Source organism: Oryctolagus cuniculus, chromosome 11 (genome assembly GCF_964237555.1).
Source record: "Oryctolagus cuniculus chromosome 11, mOryCun1.1, whole genome shotgun sequence".
Classification (NCBI taxonomy): Eukaryota; Metazoa; Chordata; class Mammalia; order Lagomorpha; family Leporidae; genus Oryctolagus; species Oryctolagus cuniculus.
Window position 1 is genome coordinate 44,863,776 of NC_091442.1, and position 17,686 is coordinate 44,881,461.

Sequence of the window (17,686 nt, forward strand, 5' to 3'; positions counted from 1 at the left end):
ATCAGCAGTCATTCACATGTGATACAGTTACTATTGTACCATTCCACATAAAAATGTAAAAAAAACCTTGTACCTTTATTAGTCCTGGTGTCCATCATCACATGCATTATATCTATTCACATTAAAAAATCAATAAGGCAGTTTTATAATAAACAATTAAATATGATTAAATAATCATATATATTTTAATGAGAAAAAATAATTTTATGTGTATCCAGATATTTTCCAATTTGTTGCTCTGTGTTCATTCACAAAAATGTAAGTAATCTATTCCTACAGCATTTCTCGTACAGAACACATCTGAAGATACTTTGCCTTCATTGTGGAAGGGTGTTTTCACTGGGTATAGAATTCTGGGCTGACAGTTTCGGGGGTTCCCCCCAACACAGGACTTTGAAGATGTTTCTCGACCATCTTCTGACACCCATGCGTTCTGGTTTAAAAATCTGTCGTCATTCGAAACATTTGTTCCCCTGTCTATCATGTGTCATTTAAACTGAGTCTTTCAGGATTTCTCTTTAGCTTTGGTTTTCAGCAGTCTGATGCCGTGTGGGTTCTGTGTTTAGTATGTCTCTAGGCATGATCTGTTTTCTTGAATTCATCTTGCTTGGGGTTCACTGAGTCGTACAGATGTACAACTCTCACTAAATTTTGGCAAGTTCTTAGCCACTGTTTCTCAGCCCTGTCCCTCTGGGGTCCTAATTATATGTGGTAGATTTTTCAGTGGCCCTGACGTTGTAAGATTCTGTCCATTCATTTCCATCTCTCCCCTCTCTTCCTGTTCTTCAAATGGGGCAATTTCTATTGATGTGACTTCAAGTTCACTAACTCTTTTCTTTTTTATTATCTCTGTTCTTCCAGTTGAGTATAAAATGACTACAACCCACCTTCTTTTTTATTTTTATTTTGTGATTTTTAAAAAATTTATTTATTTATTTATTTGAAAGAGTTATACAGAGAGGAGAGGCAGAGAGAGAGAGAGGTCTTCCATCTGCTGATTCACTCCCCGATTGGCTGCAATGGCCAGAGCTGCACCAACCCGAAGGCAGGAGCCAGAAGCCTCCTCCAGCTCTCTCACACTGGTGCAAGGGCCCAAGGACTTGGGCCATCTTCTACTGCTTTCCCAGGCCGTAGCAGAGAGCTGGATCAGAAGTGGAGCAGCTGGGACTCGAACCAGTGCCCATATGGGATGCTGGCACTGCAGGCAGCAGCTTTACCTGCTATGCCACAGCGCTGGGCCCTCAACCTACCCTCTTCAAAAAGCCTCCGGAGTATGGGGCATTCCCGCATGCTGGTCGTAGCTCCAGGCTTTAATGCCCTACCCAGCCTGTCTGCTTTGAAACCTCATCCGAATCATCCAGGAGCTATTGTCACAGTGTGGTTATTACCAGTGGCAGCATTAGCCATGGGTGTTCCACTGCCATCCCAGAGACAGAACTCACTTGTTGTTTCGACCTCACATGAAGACCTCGCCAAAACCTGCCTGGTCCCCTGTGAGTGGTCCGGCCTCCAGCCAGGTTAGACACCAGTTACCCTGGCTCTCAAGATAGTCTCTCCATTTTTGTTAGCTTTCATCTATCCAGTTTGATTGTAAGCTCCTAAGATTTTTTTCCTTTTTATCAAGATATTGTTGGGGCCTTGCACAGTGCCTGACATAACAAGTGTTTCTCATCTGAGTGCATTTAATAAATGATGTTTGTGAAGTCACTGTCTGATTTGCTTCTTCATTTTTTTTTTTCAAGATTTATTTATTTATTTGAAAGGCAGAGTTAGAGAGAGGCAGAAGCAGGGAGACAGAAAGAGAAGTCTTCCATCCGCAATGGCCGGAGCTATGCCAATCTGAAGCCAGGAACCAGGAGCTTCCTCTGGGTCTCCCATGTGGGTGCAGGGGCCCAAAGATTTAGGCCATCTTCCACTGCTTTCCCAGGCCATAGCAGAGAGCTGGATCAGAAGTGGAGCAGCCTGGACTCTAACTGGCACCCAAATGGGATGTCGGTACTGCAGGTGGCGGCTTTACCTGCTATGCCACAGCGCCGGCCCCTGCTTATTCAATTTTTAGTTTACTGTTCAAACTCCTATACCCTAGATACATCCAAAATTATGTCTGCCTATATCAAATAAGTATAAATAAATTCTATTATAATATATTATGATGCTAACAATTTTTAAAACCCCCAAACAAGAAATAGCATATTTAATATGCTACTTAACAAAAAAATAGGCTTACTTAGGACCAGAAAACTGGTAGGTAGAAGGACTTTTGTGGGGATTCTGAAGGGGGTTTCTGAACAAGTGTAAGGGCTCAGTGGTTGATGGCACTGTTTTGACATAATTTAAATTCAAATTAAATGCCTTTCTGTATTTTACGTGGGTGCAAAAATATTTTTATAAACATGATAAAGGAGTAGGGAGAGGGGGAAAAAGGGTGTAGGGAGACAGAAAGATTCAATATTCAGAGTAGAGCGAGACTCCGAGAACTGTGCGTCGCTGTGGGTGCTGGGTAGGCTGCTCTCCAGCCGCCGGGACAGGAAGCAGGAAGGCAGGAGCCCAGACCTGGCAGGTGTGGAGGCGGGCGAGGCTCTGGTCCCTTCTGGAGTGTCCTGCAGGGCAAGCCTGCTGCGTTAGAAAAGCTGGGAGTGGGGCGACGGGAGGGCACAAGGAGACCCTAGAGTACTAAGTGCCAGACACAGGAAGAAGGCTGAGCTAGGGCACTTGAAATGTAGGAAACTGACAAAATGTGGAGGCTCTACAAATGTGACCCTTCTTACAGGGAAAATAAATTTGGTCTGGTTGGCATCCTTCTTTCCACTGGGTATAAACTGAGTGATTTATAGAAGTGCCATTGGATGATCTGAACTTGTTCTTAATGCCAAATACAATCATTCAGTCACTCGATCTCTCTCTGTCTGTCACACACACACACACACACACACAGTTGTTTTGGTGCCCCAAATAACAGAACTCCCTGGAGAATCTTCAGCACTCTTGGGGAGGCAGAATGGAGGCTACTGGAAAGTAATGATGTGGTTGTTTGCGTTATAGATGTTCTTCAGCTTCTGCGAGAAGAACGTGGATTACGAAACGTTTAAAGCCCTCAACGATGCCTGTCTGGTCTATGATGGCCGCCTGGTGATTGACACCAACTTCCACACCAACGACATAGCCATCAGAGCCGCTGGCTCCCTCACCAAATTCTCCAACAGATATTACTCCAACGAATGGACTCACAGTAACTTCAGCTCCAAAGAAATTGGCTTTCAGCTGGCAGCGGCCATGCTCAATCTCTTCGATCCAACCCTCGAGCCCGTGACAGAACCACCTGCGGATCTGGACCGACTCATCCCCATGTACAAAGGGGCCAAGATCAAAGGTGTGTGTGCAGGCCATCTTCCTCCCCTGGATGGAGCTGACCGCTGGCTCTGGGTCAGCCTCTGAGTTTCCCCGGGCTGGTGAGGCACTTCCCCAGTCCCTCAAGGGATTGCCACAGAGAGGGAGGAGAGTCCAGCTCATTTCTAAAGCATTTGTGATGAACCTGGCTTTGGCATTGTGATTATCATGGATCTTTGCATTCTGAGCATTTTTATGGACCACATTTGTGATCTCCAGTCTGAGGATAGGAAAGTGGACTACGGAGTGACCAGTGACCCCCACCCCTAACCGGGAGGTCTGAGAGTTTGCTCTAAGCCTTCCCTAAATTTCCATTCCCACTGAACGTTCAGGTATAAGGAGACCCTTCCAGGCAGCCCAGGGCTCAGCCTGCTCTCTGGTGGAGAAGCTCAACCACTTGACAGTTGTAAAATAGCCCATTTGTATGCCCTAAGCCTTGTGAGCCCCTCAGGAGAGGATTTCGTAAGTACAGCCCGGGGCTCCTTCATATTTGGGGGTGACACCTTTGAAAATGGCATCTTTGATTATTTGGAGACCTTCTACCAGAGAAATGCACACAGTTATAAAATTGCATGCTCATTTTCAGGGTGTTCATGAACCAAGTCCTAGTGCTGCACATAGGCCCCTAGGATATCTGTGGACCCTAATCCAGCAAACAGAATAGCAGACCAAAGAGACAAAAGCCCACGTTGCAGCCCTGGTCTGTCTAACTCGGAGAGATCTGCTGTGCTTCTCCTGGGTGAGACCCTTAGGAGAGAAGCCGACTCTGAGCCAGCAGGAGAACATGGTGTATCAGAGATCAGACCGGATCAGCTCCAACTCCAGCCAAAAAAAATCTAATAATTTGATCATGATAGCTTTCCAAAGCCCTGAACAAAGAACGTTGTCCGTTTTCCCTTGTAAAGCTTAATTTTGTTAGTGTGTTGGCTACATGTTGGGAGAGTGATGGTGAAGTGAGAGAGGTGGGGCTCAATTTTATTCCAGGCCCTTGCTTTTTACTTAAGAGAAGCATTCTAAGTACAGCACAGAGATGGTGTACAAGGTGATAGCTTATGTAAAAGGTGAGAACACGCGCACACACACACACACACACACACCTGAGCATTGTTGAGGAGTGGAGCGGGCCACAGGGAGAAAAGGGGTGGGGAGGGGAGGGAGAGAGAGGGCACCTTCAGTGCCTCCTGTTATCCTGGTCTCTGATGAAAAGAAGACCCCCTCTAGTTGCAGGCCTCTTTTATAAAGTCAGAAGGGTCCCAGCTGAAGGGAGGTGCATCCTGGGAACGAGGGCATTTGACAGGTAGGCGTATAGGATTACCTAGGGCAGGGGGCTTGTGGTTTCCAGCCTGTGACCTTACTCTAGCTATCCCATGTCTACGTTGGATGGGAACAGAATTGCAGCATTTTAAGGCTTCTGAAGGTCTTGATCTGATTTTAGCAGCGACTGCTTAGGGTGCCAGGAGCTAGGAGGAATCACAGGACACACGGCATCAGCGTGGCGCTTGTTGGAGCATCAGGGGCTGTTGTATGGGGTATATTGTCACTCTCACATTGTTATGGCTAATGTGTAAAGCCCGACCGTCCCGGGGGCTCCTTGCTATTAGCAGTGCTCTAGCGGGGAATTCTGAGGAGCCCAGTAGGCATGTCTGTAAGCATGTCTGAGGAGCCCTGTAGGCATGTCTGTGTGTTCTGTGGTGACAGTAAGTTTCTGTCACCCACCTTAGTAACCTCAAACGTGAAAACTTGCCCTCTCTTCTAGGAGGCATTCTGCCGGGCTCTTACCATTATCTTCACGTTTCCAAGCCTGGCATCCCAACTTCCCTGGAGGTCCAGATGGCAAAGTCTGATTTCGTAAGTATTAGCCCTGAACTTCACTTTTTGTTCAAATCTTACTATTTGTTTATAGGAGGGCGAAATTCTTGGCTTGCAACCTTTACTATAATCTGTTGGTGCACACATCAGAGACCCACTGTGGTGGTCAGCCTCCAAGGTAGCCCACAATGACTAATTCCCCCTTTGTCTTGTCTTATTAAATAATTAATTCATTCATTTGAATAGCAGAGTGACAGAGAGAGAGATCTTCCATCTGCTAGTTCAGTCATCAAATGCCTTGCAACTGCCAGGTCTGAGCCAGACAGAAACCAGGAGCCAGTCTCCCACGTGGGTAGTAGGGGCCCAAACACATGGGCCATCTTCTGCTGCCCTTCCAGGCTCATTAGCAGGAGGCTGGATTGGAAGCAGAGCAGCCAGGACTCAAACCAGCACTCTGCTATGGAATGCCTGTGTTGCCAGTGATGCTTTACTCCTCATGCTACAATTCTGGCCCACCCCCTTAGTCTTTTTTTTTTTTTTAAGATTTATTTATTTTATTTGAGAGACAGAGTTAGAGAGAATGAGAGAGCGATAGAGTGAGAGAGAGGGAGGGAGGGAGGGAGATCTTCCATCCGCTGGTTCAATCCTCAGATGAATGCAACAGCTGGAGCTGGGCCAATCCAAATCCAGGAGCCAGGAGCTTCTTCCAGGTCTCTCACATGGGTACTGGGGCCCAAACACTTAGGCCATCTTCCACCGCTTTCCCAAGCCATCAGCAGGGACCTGGATCAGAAGTGGTGCAGCCGGGACTTGAACTGGCGCTCATATGTGATGCCAGCGCCATAGACAGAAGCTTAACCTATTACGCCACAGTGCCAGCCCTGCCCCATTAGTCTTGATGTCCTATGTGACTCCCTCCCATGTTGAGTGTGGCCAACAAGATATTACGAAGAAAAGAATGTGCGACTTCCAAGGCTAGCTCATGGAAGATACTACATCTGCCAGCTTGTGCCCTCCTGGAGGTGCCCAAAGGCCACACAGCCTTCTGGAGAAGGAATTGGGTGAGGAATTGAAGATCCCTCCACTGGCCGTTATCACTTTTTCTGCCATGTGAGTGGGCTCCTGCGAAGCGGATCCTCCAGGCCTGTTCGAGCCTTAAGATGACTGCAGCCCAAGTCAGCGTCTTAACTGAAAACTCAGGAGCCTCTCAGGTAGAACAGCCTGCCCGGCTAAGGCACTCCTGATTTCTGACTCCCAGAGACTTTGAGATGCTAAAAATGTGTTGTTGGGGCTGGCACTGTGGCATAGTGGGCTAAGCCTCCGCCTGCAGTGCCAGCATCCCATATCAGCGCTGGTTCAAATCCCTGCTGCTCCTCTTCCAATTCAGCTCACTGCTATGGCCTGGGAAAGCAGTGGAAGATGGCCCAAGTGCTTGGGCCCCTGCACTTGCGTGGGAGACCCAGAAGAAGCTCCTGGCTGCTGGCTTCAGATCAGCTCAGTTCTGGCCGTTGCAGCTATTAGGGGAGTGAAAACTTCTCTCTCTGCCTCTCCCCCCCCCCCCCCCGTAACTCTCTCTTTCAAATAAATAAATAAAATCTTTTTTAAAACAAGATAAAAATGTGTTGTTTTAAGCCAGCCAGTTTTTTGTTGTTGTTGACAGGCAGAGTGGACAGTGAGAGAGAGAGACAGAGAGAAAGGTCTTCCTTTTCCGTTGGTTCACCCCACAATGGCCGCTGTGTCGGGTGCAGTTTTTTAGTAGACTGTACCTTCTTAGAGCACTTTTGGGTTAATAACAAAATTGAACAGAAGGTGCAGAGATTTCCCCTATACCCCTCCCTCCCACAGCACACACAGCTTTCCTGCTGTCAGCATCCAACACCAGAGGGACGTGACTGTCAGAACTGAATCCACACCAACACCTAGTTATCAACCAAAGCCCCTTGTGGACGCCAGGGTGCACTCTTGGTGATGTACATTCTGTGGGTTTGTGCAAATGTGTAATTGAACACATAGCCACCAGTATAGTATCAGACAGAGTAAAAGATCTCTGCTCTCCACCTGCTCATCCCTCTCTCCCTCCTAAGGCCTGGCAACGTGGATCTTTCCGCTGTCTCCTTAGTTCTGCTCTTCTCCAGAAAGTATGTGGGCTGCGGTGACTGTTCCTCGCCACCGCTGGAGAATTAGGCAGGCTGCCCGCTGCTTGCCTTGACCGAGGAGGGGAAGTGCGCCACCCGCCACTCAGCCTTCCCCAAACCCGGGGGACAATCAGGCACGGTGTGGAGCCCAGTCGAAGCTGGGTCTCACTTTATTGTAAAAGGGAGGTGTATATATAGCTGGGGTACAGAGCGGAGGGTACAGAGCAGATGAGCCATCGTGGGCAAGGGGTGGGGTGTTGTGATGCAAAAGGGTCCTAGCCACGCCTATTATACCACCTTAATGATCCTTAGAGAAGCACCCTGGGGCTGGGGTGTTTGCTACCAGGGATTTCAAACTTAAAAGACAGGCTCAGGAAGTTCCTCTAGGCCTCTAGAGGGCTAGTGGGCTTTTCATATAAGCTTTTTTGTTTGTTTGTTTCACTTAGTAATATGCATTTAAATGTCCTCCAAGTCTTTCGATGGCTTTGATCACTCATTTCCTTGTATTGTAAAGATCCTTAGGGGCCAGGCCAGCTCACTTGGCTAATCCTCCGCCTGCGGCACCGGCACACCAGGTTCTAGTCCTGGTCAGGGCACTGGATTCTATCCCATTCTATCCTGGTTGCTCCTCTTCCAGTCCAGCTCTCTGCTGTGGCCAGGGAAGGTAGTGGAGGATGGCCCAAGTCCTTGAACCCTGCACCCGCATGGGAGACCAGGAGAAGCACCTGCTCCTGGCTTCAGATCAGTGCGGTGCGCCGGCCGCAGCGCGCCAGCCACAGCAGCAAGCGGGGGAGGGGGTGAACCAAGACCTTTCTCTCTGTCTCTCTCACTGTCCACTCTGCCTGTCCAAAAAAAAAAAAAAAAAAAAAATCCTTAGAATGAGACCCCATTGTCTGCATGTACCACCATGTACTCATCTGCTCACCCACTGAAGGGCATTAAGCACCGACTTTGCAAGGTGACCTGTGACGCATCAACACATTACAAAACACTCGCTTTCGTGGCAGTGGGGCAGGTGAATTTCTTGGAATACGGAACAGAATAGCTGTCCAGGCCCTCTGGTTTCTTCCTCTCCCTGAATTACACCAGAAGGGCCACTAGAAGAAAAGCAGTCGTCGTGGGCTGGGATATCCCCTGGGTTGAAGGCAGCCAGAAAGCATGAGGCATGTCTGGTCAGCTGGGAGGACTCCCCAGAGCAGAATCTCTGCCGGGTGGTCCCAGTGTCCCCGCGGAGCCTCCTTTCTTGTGTGTCTGTCACGTTGACGTTTTAGCCAGTGAGGCAGGCACTGTTCTCATCTCCTCTTGAATATTTTTGAGGGTTAAAAATATCACTAATTTAAAATGGACATACTCCCCAGATTTCCTTAACGATAAAGTCAGCCCTGGGGCAGGATCTAGCCCATGAGACGTAAGTAGAAGCTAGTGGAAGATTCCTGGAGGCAAGGAAGACTCCAAATGGCACAGATTATTAACCCTTCCCTCAGCCCCCTTCAGGAAATTTGAATTCCAGCTCTCTTGCCTACTTCCCATGGGCATTGAACAAGTTACTGAACTCCTCAGTATTTCCGGGATTGTTAGGGGTCATCTATAGTGTTAACAGGGAGCAAAGCAGGTGGCCAGTCACCAGTGGGCGTTGCTATTCACCCTTCCAGGTAACTAATGAAACCTGCTTCTTCCAGGGAAAGGACAGATGCTGTGTGTTTGAAACTTAGTCCGCGGTGGGCATTTGGTACAGCAGTTAAGATGCCCCGCGGGACACCCACATCTCATGTTGGGGTGCCTGGGCTTGAGTCCTGGCTCCGCCCCTGACTCCAGTTTCCCGTTGATGCATACCATGGGAGGCAGAAGGTCCCTGTCACCCATCTGGGAGACCGGGATTGAGTTCCAGGCTTCTCGCTTGAGCCTGGTCCAGCTCTGACTGTGCTGGACATTTGGAGCCTGAACCAGTGGATGGAAGATCTGTCTTTATCTCTGTCTATCACTATTGCCATCGCTCTGTGTCTCTCTACCTTTAAAATAAAATTAAAATAAATTTTAACAAAATTTTAATTTATAAAAACTTATTTCCCTTAGGCCTTTGCAAAATTCCTTTAATTTTGGTCTGATGCAAAGTTGTCCTATGTTAAAGAAAACCAGAGGAGCAGAGCAAACGCTGTTCCAGTTTCTGTGGCTGCTTACGGCACTTAGCACTTAGCACTTAAGGGCACACAGCAGCACTTGGATTCTTCTCACAGGTTCCGTGGGCTGGGAATTTGGACAGGGAGCAGTGGGAGTCCTTTGTCTCCGTTCCACGAGGCCCAGAGCCTCCGGTGAGGAGCCTAGAAGCCTAGAGTCATGGTGTGGGTCATGAGGGCTAGCTCACTCACAGCTGAAGGCTCATTACTACCAGGGCTGCGTTGACCCCATTGTCCCACCCTGACCCAGGCTGACGGCTGGGGTTCGTCCCGTTTCGGTGGCCTCGGCAGTGAGACGTGATGACTGAGGGCCCAGGGGAAGTTGTTCTCACGAGTGGACGCCGTCTTACCTTCTGTAAGCCAGCCTCCACGTCACACAGCATCACTGCCCTCGTTCTCTGGCGGAGCAGCCGCAGCCCACGGACTCCCACGGGAAGGGGGACGGGGACATCCACCTCTCATGGAAAGGGTGGCAGGGTCGCAGTGCAGAAGGCCGTGGGGGATGGGAGATACTGTTGAGGCCACTTGTGGAAAGTACGGTCTGCTGCCAGTGAGGCCGGCATTAAAACAAAAGGATAAGGCCCAGGGTCTTCCAAGGCTGAGCACTTTGGTCATTGCAGATAAATAACTTGAGCCATAAATACAAGAGAGGCAGAAAATACGCGACAAATACAAGAGAGGCAGAAAATATGCGACAGAACTGGATTCCTCAGGGGCACTGTGTGGTTTTCTTTTTCTTTTTTCTTTTTTTTTAAGATTTATTTTATTTGCAAGGCAGAGTTACAGAGAGGCAGTGGCAGAGAGAGAGGTCTTCCATCCACTGGTTCACTCCCCAAACGGTGGCAATGGCTGGAGCTGCACCAGTCCGAAGCCAGGAGCCAGGAGCTTCCTCCAGGTCTCCGATGTGGGTGCAGGGGTCCAAGGACTTAGGCCATCTTCTACTGCTTTCCCAGGCCATAGCAGAGAGCTGGACCGGAAGTAGAGCAGCCGGGGCTCAAACCAGTGCCATATAGGATGCCGGCACTGCAGGCGGCAGCTTTACCCACTGTGCCGCAGCACCGGCCCCTCTGAATAAAGTCAGAGGAGGAGCCAGAGGGAGCTTTTGGATAATGAGAGTTTTAATATGAGTGCTACTTAAATAGATTCTTTGGCTGGAGCTACGACAGGGTTTGAACAGGACCCCTGACTTTAATGAACCATTCTGCCAGGTGGACCTCTTTTTTAATTAGTACAGAAGATCTAAACAGATTTTTCCCTCCCATTTTATTATTCAAGGGGGGAAAAAAAGCATGGTCGCATGGCAATATTTTAGGGTTGGAATTGATTTGATTAAGTAAAACTGTTGCCAACATGGTCAGGCATCACCTAAACATAGCCAACTGATTAAGACTGGGGCCCACGGAGCCGTATTTCACTAGAGCAGCTGAACTCAGTCCTTACAAGAAACATAGCGACAATGAAGCTTACCAGACCCTGGTGGAACTCACTGCTGGGAGGGTTCAAGTAAGAAGGCGCTTCCGTGACTCACGAGTCGTTGGAGAGGTAACCCGACAAGAGGAAGAAAGGGGACCCCAAGTTGTCTACATAATAAACCAGCTTACAGATTCCAGTCCACATGCTTTGTTGGCTTCTGCACTGCAGAATAAAGAAATTTGTCACAACAAATTCTGCCTTGGATGCCATTAAAGTTAAAATTCTGTGTTCTCCGGGAGAGCTGGGAAGTTGATTTCTTGAATACCAAGTCTGATTAATTCCGTGTCGTCCATGTGGCATGAATTCCAGAGCCCTCTTCCAGCCTTTGTCAGAATCATAAAGGAACTCAAAAAGCAAAATTGCATTCAGGGAAAAAGAGAGAGGAGAGAGAGGGAAAGAGGGAGGGAGGGAGAGAGAGAGAGAGAGAGAGAGAGGGAGAGAGAAAAAACCATGCCAGAACCCATTACTCCATCCAAATCTTAAATCCAAGACCCAAATTTCCTAACAATTTCTTTATACGAAGGGACTTCCAAAGATTCACAGAAAAAAAGGAATTGAAAACTAAATTTCTTGTGATGCAAAAAAAAAAAAAAATCTGAAATCCACATACTGTCTTTTCCACAACACGCTTTTTCCATGAACTTGAGGAAGACCCCTGCTTCCTTACAACAAAGGAAGACACTAGACAGACCCCACAGAATTGAAAACCGTGTGAAGTAACCATCATCACTGCAGCGCCCCTCACAGGGTGGCAGGGCTGGGGCAGGGCTGGGGCAGGGCGGGAGGCTCCCTAAGCCATCGCCGAGCGGAGCGATTTTCTGAGAGAAGGGGCCAGAAGTTCAGGCATTCACTGTCGGCACCTGTGAATAGGAGTGACCCACACTACACGGGGAATTGGTGTTTGAGGACTCCCTCTATGGGTGAATTGTCTTTAACATCAGTGCAAAATATTTTTTTAAAGGTTTATTTGATTTATTTGAAGGAGAGAGAGGGTGAGAGAGGGAGAGAGAGATCTTCCATCCACTGGTTCACTCCCCAGATGGCCATAACAGCCAAGGACTGGCCAGGCCAAAACCAGGAGCTTCTTCTAATTCTCTCACGTGGGTGCTTGGACCTTCAAAAGGGCTTGGGCCATCTGCTGCTTTCCCAGGTGCGTTAGCAGGGAGCTGGATTGAAAGTTGGGCAGCTGGGACTCGAACCGGCATCCTTATGGGATGCTGGTATTGCAGGCAGTGGTTTAACCTGCTATGCCACAACACTGGCCCCAGTGCAAAATACTTGATACATTCCAAGTTCCCAGAATGCACCTCCCCTGTTAGACTAATGCGGTGCCAAATCTCCTTAAGATGACGGCGATTCCTTCCACAGTTAACAGCAATCAGCACAGCTTCTCGTTACTTTCTGACTTGCGTGGCTGCTTCCTGGATGCACCCTTTTAGCCCTCAGAGCGAAAAAGCAAAGTAGAACTTAAGATTTTTCCATCAAAACATACAGAGGAGACCCAAAGATTGAGATTCAGTCTTTAAATTAAAAACTAGGACCTCCACCAAATTAGCAAATCCATAACAATAAATCACTGCAAACAGTGCAGATAGCTTCCTGCTCCGGAACAGGTGGGAGGGCCCTGGACTTCAGACTCCCACGGAGCTCAGCCAGCAGCCGCCATATGGCCATCGCTAAGTCACCCTGGCCCTGGGCACCACCAAGTGACACTCCCCCTTGGCCAAAGACCTGAAACCCAGATCCACCCTCCTGGATACAGAGACCCTGGAAGCTGAAGGGGGAATATTTAGTGAAATTCTGCAGAGACACGTTTTTTGTCACCCAGGTGGGTGGGTGTCAAGACTTGCCCCCTTGATGCCTAGGTTCCCTTAATCACTCAGCATAAAGAAAGTTTTACAAAGGAAGGGGGGCAAAACCTTTCAGGGCTGCTGTCTCTACTGCAGTGAGATCTGAGGATACCTGGCAGCTATAGCTGTGCCGGGGGTGTTGCCAGTGCCCCCTCCCAACCTCCCAACAGGGTGAGAAGTGAAGCTCCTGGAGCCAAACTCAGCTGGTCTGTAATGTCTTAGATTTTTACAACTTGTTCTAAAGATTTATTTCTTTATTTTTATTTGAAAGGCAGTGTTACAGAAAGAGGGAGAGAAAGAGAGAGAGAGAGAGAAATCTTCCATCCATTGGTTCATTCCCAAATGGCCACAATGGCTGGGGCTGGGCCAGCCCAAAGCCGGGGGCCCTGGGAACACCCACACAGGTCTCCTGTGTGGGTGACAGGATCCCAGGTACTCGAGCCATCTTCTGTCGCTTTCTCAGGTGCATTGGCAGGGAGCTGGATTGGAAGAGGAGCAGCTGAGACTCAAACTGGCACCCATATAGGATGCCGGCGCTGCAGGCAGTGACTTAACCCACTGCTGCACAACATCAACCCCATTTAATTTTTCAATTAGTTTATCTTTATGTGGAAGGCGGAGAAACAGAGACAGAGATAGTCAGAGGTCTTGCAGTTGCTGGTTCACTCCCGAGATGCCCACAACAGCAGAAGGTGAAGACAAGAGCCAGGAACTGCACTGGATCTCCCACATGAATGGCAACTTGAGTCATCACCTATTGCCTTCCAGAGCCGGGACTTAAACCCGGACACCCCAGTAGGGGATGTGGATGTCCCGAGTGATGTCTACCTGTGCCAGACACTGACTGTACATCTTGTATTTAATCTTTGAATGCACATGAGGGTCACATGCTTCATGGCCATATATCTGTGTGTATTTGAATTCTGAAATGATGTTTAATATTCTGAGCCATCAAGTAGAGCTGAAACCAGGGATTATTCTGTGACATCACGGTGCCCCAGTCTGGGGGTGGGATTGATTCGTTGCTCAGGTCTGGGTGTTTCCAAATTCCTCTCTGGACAGACCCCACCCTGCCAGACTAACTGCTGCCTGAAACCCGCTCCCTCCCTCCCTCCTTCCTTCCCCCCTCTATCTTTATCCATCCATTCCTCCCTCCCTTCCTTCCTTCTTACATTCCTCTTGCTCCCACTGCTTCCTGTTTCGTTTCTTTCTTACAATTTGTCCATCAGAAGTCTGGTTCCTTGACACAGCACAGGCAGAATATTGCAAAGTAATTTTTGAAAAAAAAAATCATTTTAGAAGTGGTAGTCATCGGCCAGTGCCGTGGCTCACTAGGCTAATCCTCCACCTTCGGCACTGGCACTCCAGGTTCTAGTCCCGGTTGGGGCACCGGTTCTGTCCTGATTGCTCCTCTTCCAGTCCAGCTCTCTGCTGTGTCCCAGGAAGGCAGTGGAGGATGGCCCAAATCCTTGGGCCCTGCACCCCATGGGAGACCAGGAGGAAGCACCTGGCTCCTGGCTTCGGATCGGCGCAATGTGCCGGCCGTGGTGGCCGTTTTAGGGGTGAATCAACGGAAAGGAAGACCTTTCTCTCTCTCTCTCTCTCTCTATCTAACTCTGCCTGTCCAAAAAAGAAAAAAAAAAAAAAGTGGTAGTCATTGCTTATAAATTGCAAACTAGAGATAGTCAAATGAGAAGCAACAGAAATGTCCCAGTCTCCATTGCGCAGAAAACGATCAATAACATTTTGTTAAAATGTCCGTACCAAAGCAGGGCAGTGACCCTGTACATGCAGTTTTTGTGATCTCTCTCTACGATATAGAACAGACTGGGGGCTCATGTCCCCGTCACGCGATGTATTTGAGGAGTCGTTTGTACTGATGCCTTGTAGCCTATGCCCATGCTCTGTTCCCAAGTCTTTGGCTATGCAGGCAGGTTTCCATCAGGACCCAGGCGTCCCTGTGAGTGACGGGTCACTGGGATCCCTCAGGGTCTCATCCCCCAGCCTCTTCCCTCCTACCCCCCGAACACCCAGCTTCTCATACATACTTGGGGTTGGCCCAGGATAGACCCTCCAGGCCTCCTTGTATCTCACATTTCGTCCCTTTAAGGCTGGATGAGTTGGTCAGGGCCTTGCCATGTGATAACTCCCAGTTGCCTCAGTCTATTTAAAAGTTAAACTTTGTTTAGACAAAGTCCCCAGCTGATGTCCAGGGCTAGGTAAATGTTTGGGATCTGTGCAGTCCCAACATGTCTTGGATTTCTAAATGCCACTGTCAAGTTCAGAGTGAAAGCTTAAATCTATATGTACTCAGAAAAGGTTTCTTGGGAGTTACTGCATACCAAGTGCAGAGTCCAGGGGCAAAGTTTAGCCACCACCAAGAAAACTCACGTTTGTCCACGTTTGTTTCCTGCTCCCTGAGCCTGAGGGGAGTGTGTGCAGGAGCTGAGCTGGGGAGAGCAGCTGTGACCTGGAATGAGGGCAGCATCTTCCCTGGTCATCTGGGTTCATGGGGTACTTCCACCTGATTTCCATTGGGCAGGGAGCCACCAACCCACACCTTTAACAGTCTATGAACCAAACAGTCACCTGCAGAGAGTGTATGTGTGTGCATGTGTGTGTGTGCTCATGTGCACGTGTTCCATAGCCTTGAGACTTCTACCTGGGGACAGACCCCCTCAACCAACTGACCCTCCCCACACAGAACAGTCAAGGATCCACCCCTCACTTGTACCTTTTGCTGAAGGACTCTGTGAAACAACTCAAGTCCTTTCTGATCACTTTTGACCAAGAGGTTTTTTTCAAAATAGTGCTAGGGAAAAAAATATACACAAGAAATTCAACACTCTTAGAAACACCCCAGAAAAGACACCCAGCTCCATATATTAGCTCTGCAAGGTGTTGAGTACCAGTGAGTTGGTTGTAACCTAGCAACTAATTCAGAAACACAGAACAATGCAATCATAGTTGAAAATACCCCAAGGACCAGTTAGTCGTTTGGTCCAAGTGTGCCGTCTCTGACAACGCTTGTCTTCTGTGGAGGTTAGTCCACAGCAGTGGCTCTTCGAAACAAGCCATGGGATGACCCATTATATTTGGGAAATCAGCTGCTCCGATAAAGTCCCTGAAGTCCAGACACATTCCCAATGCTGCTTTCTGATCTGCCTGCCTCCCTCTCCCAGGGTTTGGAAATAGTCACCGGTATGGTGGAAAACGGAACGTACTTCCGGATTCATATTAACAAGTACAGAATGGTGGAGAGCCTCACGTGCCTTTCGAAGGAGCCTTTCCCTGCCTCCAACTACATCCGCCTGTTTGGTCAGCACGAGCAAGTCCTCAACAACCTGTGTGTTCGCTACGAGAATGAAAAGATCACAGATCTCTACAGGTAAGTTGGACCTTGCATTTGACTCTTGGAAAACCTAAAAATAAATATAGGCTGTGTCGCACGGGTGAGGCTTGGGTGTTGGATGCACCAGAGAGCAAAATGGGAGTCCCTGGGAGAAACCAGAGGAGCCAAGGTTTGGTTCTGATAGGACACCGAGTATCTGACCTCTGTTGTCGACTGGAGAGGGAACGGCCACGTGAGGAAGTGCATGGCCTTGGATGCATCCACACGTGGTCCCTGGACCCCACACGTAGCCATGCCTGGGCTCCACATCCTCTCGTCCACACAGAGGGGCTCACGTGTGATGATAAGAGCAGCAGGCAGGAAACAAGGAAGTAGCTTCGGGAGCAGAATGTGGAAGCATTAGCTCTCGTAGAAACTCCACGACCACCAGACAGGCTGGCTGTGACCCCAGACGCCTTCCTCCCGGCATGTGGTCAAGCAAAAGGCAAGTGACCATTTGTCCAAGCTCACTGGGAAGGGAATTTCTACATGTATGGGTCAGTTAGACTGGAGGCTCTGAACCTCCGTCTTCTCAAAAGCCAATACATTTTATCCTTGGGAAGGTGTAGTATTTTAAAGTGGAAAGCCAAGTCTGCATGCAGGCTGCTGCTTAGCAAGGTAGCAGAATTTCTCTCTCAGCAAAACAAGATGATGACGGAGCCAGTACTAGATACGGATGGAGGATATAAGCAACAGAACTCAGAATCTAGCTTTCCCCACTCCTAAGGAAAATTTTAAATTAAATGCATCATATAAACAAAGAAACGCGCATCCCCTTTAAGGGGAAACTACACTGGAGATCTGTATGCCTGCTGCCCAGGTTAAAGAAGGAATTCCTTACCTCCGACTTTGGAAGCCCCCCTCTGGCCACACTGCCTCTTGTCTCCTAGGAGGTATCTGCTGTCCTGAGATCTGAGTTTATCATTCGGTGTCCTGTGAAGACAGAATCAGCAAACTTTTTGTATACAGAAGCAGAAACGGCTGCTGTCACAGGTGCTCAGCTCTGCCCTTGCAGTGAGAAAACAGCCACAGATGGTACATAAAGAAGTGGCTGCATCCTTATGGAACCTCATTCACCAGCACAAGTGCTGGCTGAGTTTGGGCCGAGCCAACCTTGGTTGGGCAGTTTGCCAACCCTTGTTTTAAAGATGTGCACAAAGGGGCCAGCACTGTGGTGCAGCAGGTTGAACCACTGCCTGCAATGCTAGCATCACATGTGAGTGCGGGTTCAAATCCTGGCTGCTCCACTTCCAATCCAGCTCCCTGCTGATGCGCCTAGAAGAGCAGTGGAAGATGCCCCAAGTGCTTGGCCCATGCACCCACGTGGGAGCATGAAGTTTCAAGCTCCTGGCTTTGGCCTGGCCAGCACCAGCCATTGTGGCCATCTGGGGAGTGAATCAGCAAATGGAAGATCCATCTGTGTGTGTGTGTGTGTGTGTGTGTGACTCCCTCTCTGTAGCTCTGCCA

At 48.8% G+C, this 17,686-nt stretch overlaps 1 protein-coding gene across 4 annotated transcripts in view; it reads left to right on the forward strand.

Annotated features, from left to right (window-relative positions):
• CFAP61 (cilia and flagella associated protein 61) overlaps positions 1 to 17,686 on the forward strand; it is a 252,953-nt gene that overhangs the window by 190,726 nt on the left and 44,541 nt on the right. For all 4 annotated transcript variants that reach the window (XM_008256339.4, XM_051845334.2, XM_008256341.4 and 1 more), the window contains 3 exons: positions 3,043 to 3,370; positions 5,144 to 5,235; positions 16,011 to 16,216. In XM_008256339.4, the coding sequence (XP_008254561.2) occupies positions 3,043 to 3,370; positions 5,144 to 5,235; positions 16,011 to 16,216 (626 nt within the window). The remainder of the gene's footprint in view (positions 1 to 3,042; positions 3,371 to 5,143; positions 5,236 to 16,010; positions 16,217 to 17,686) is intronic.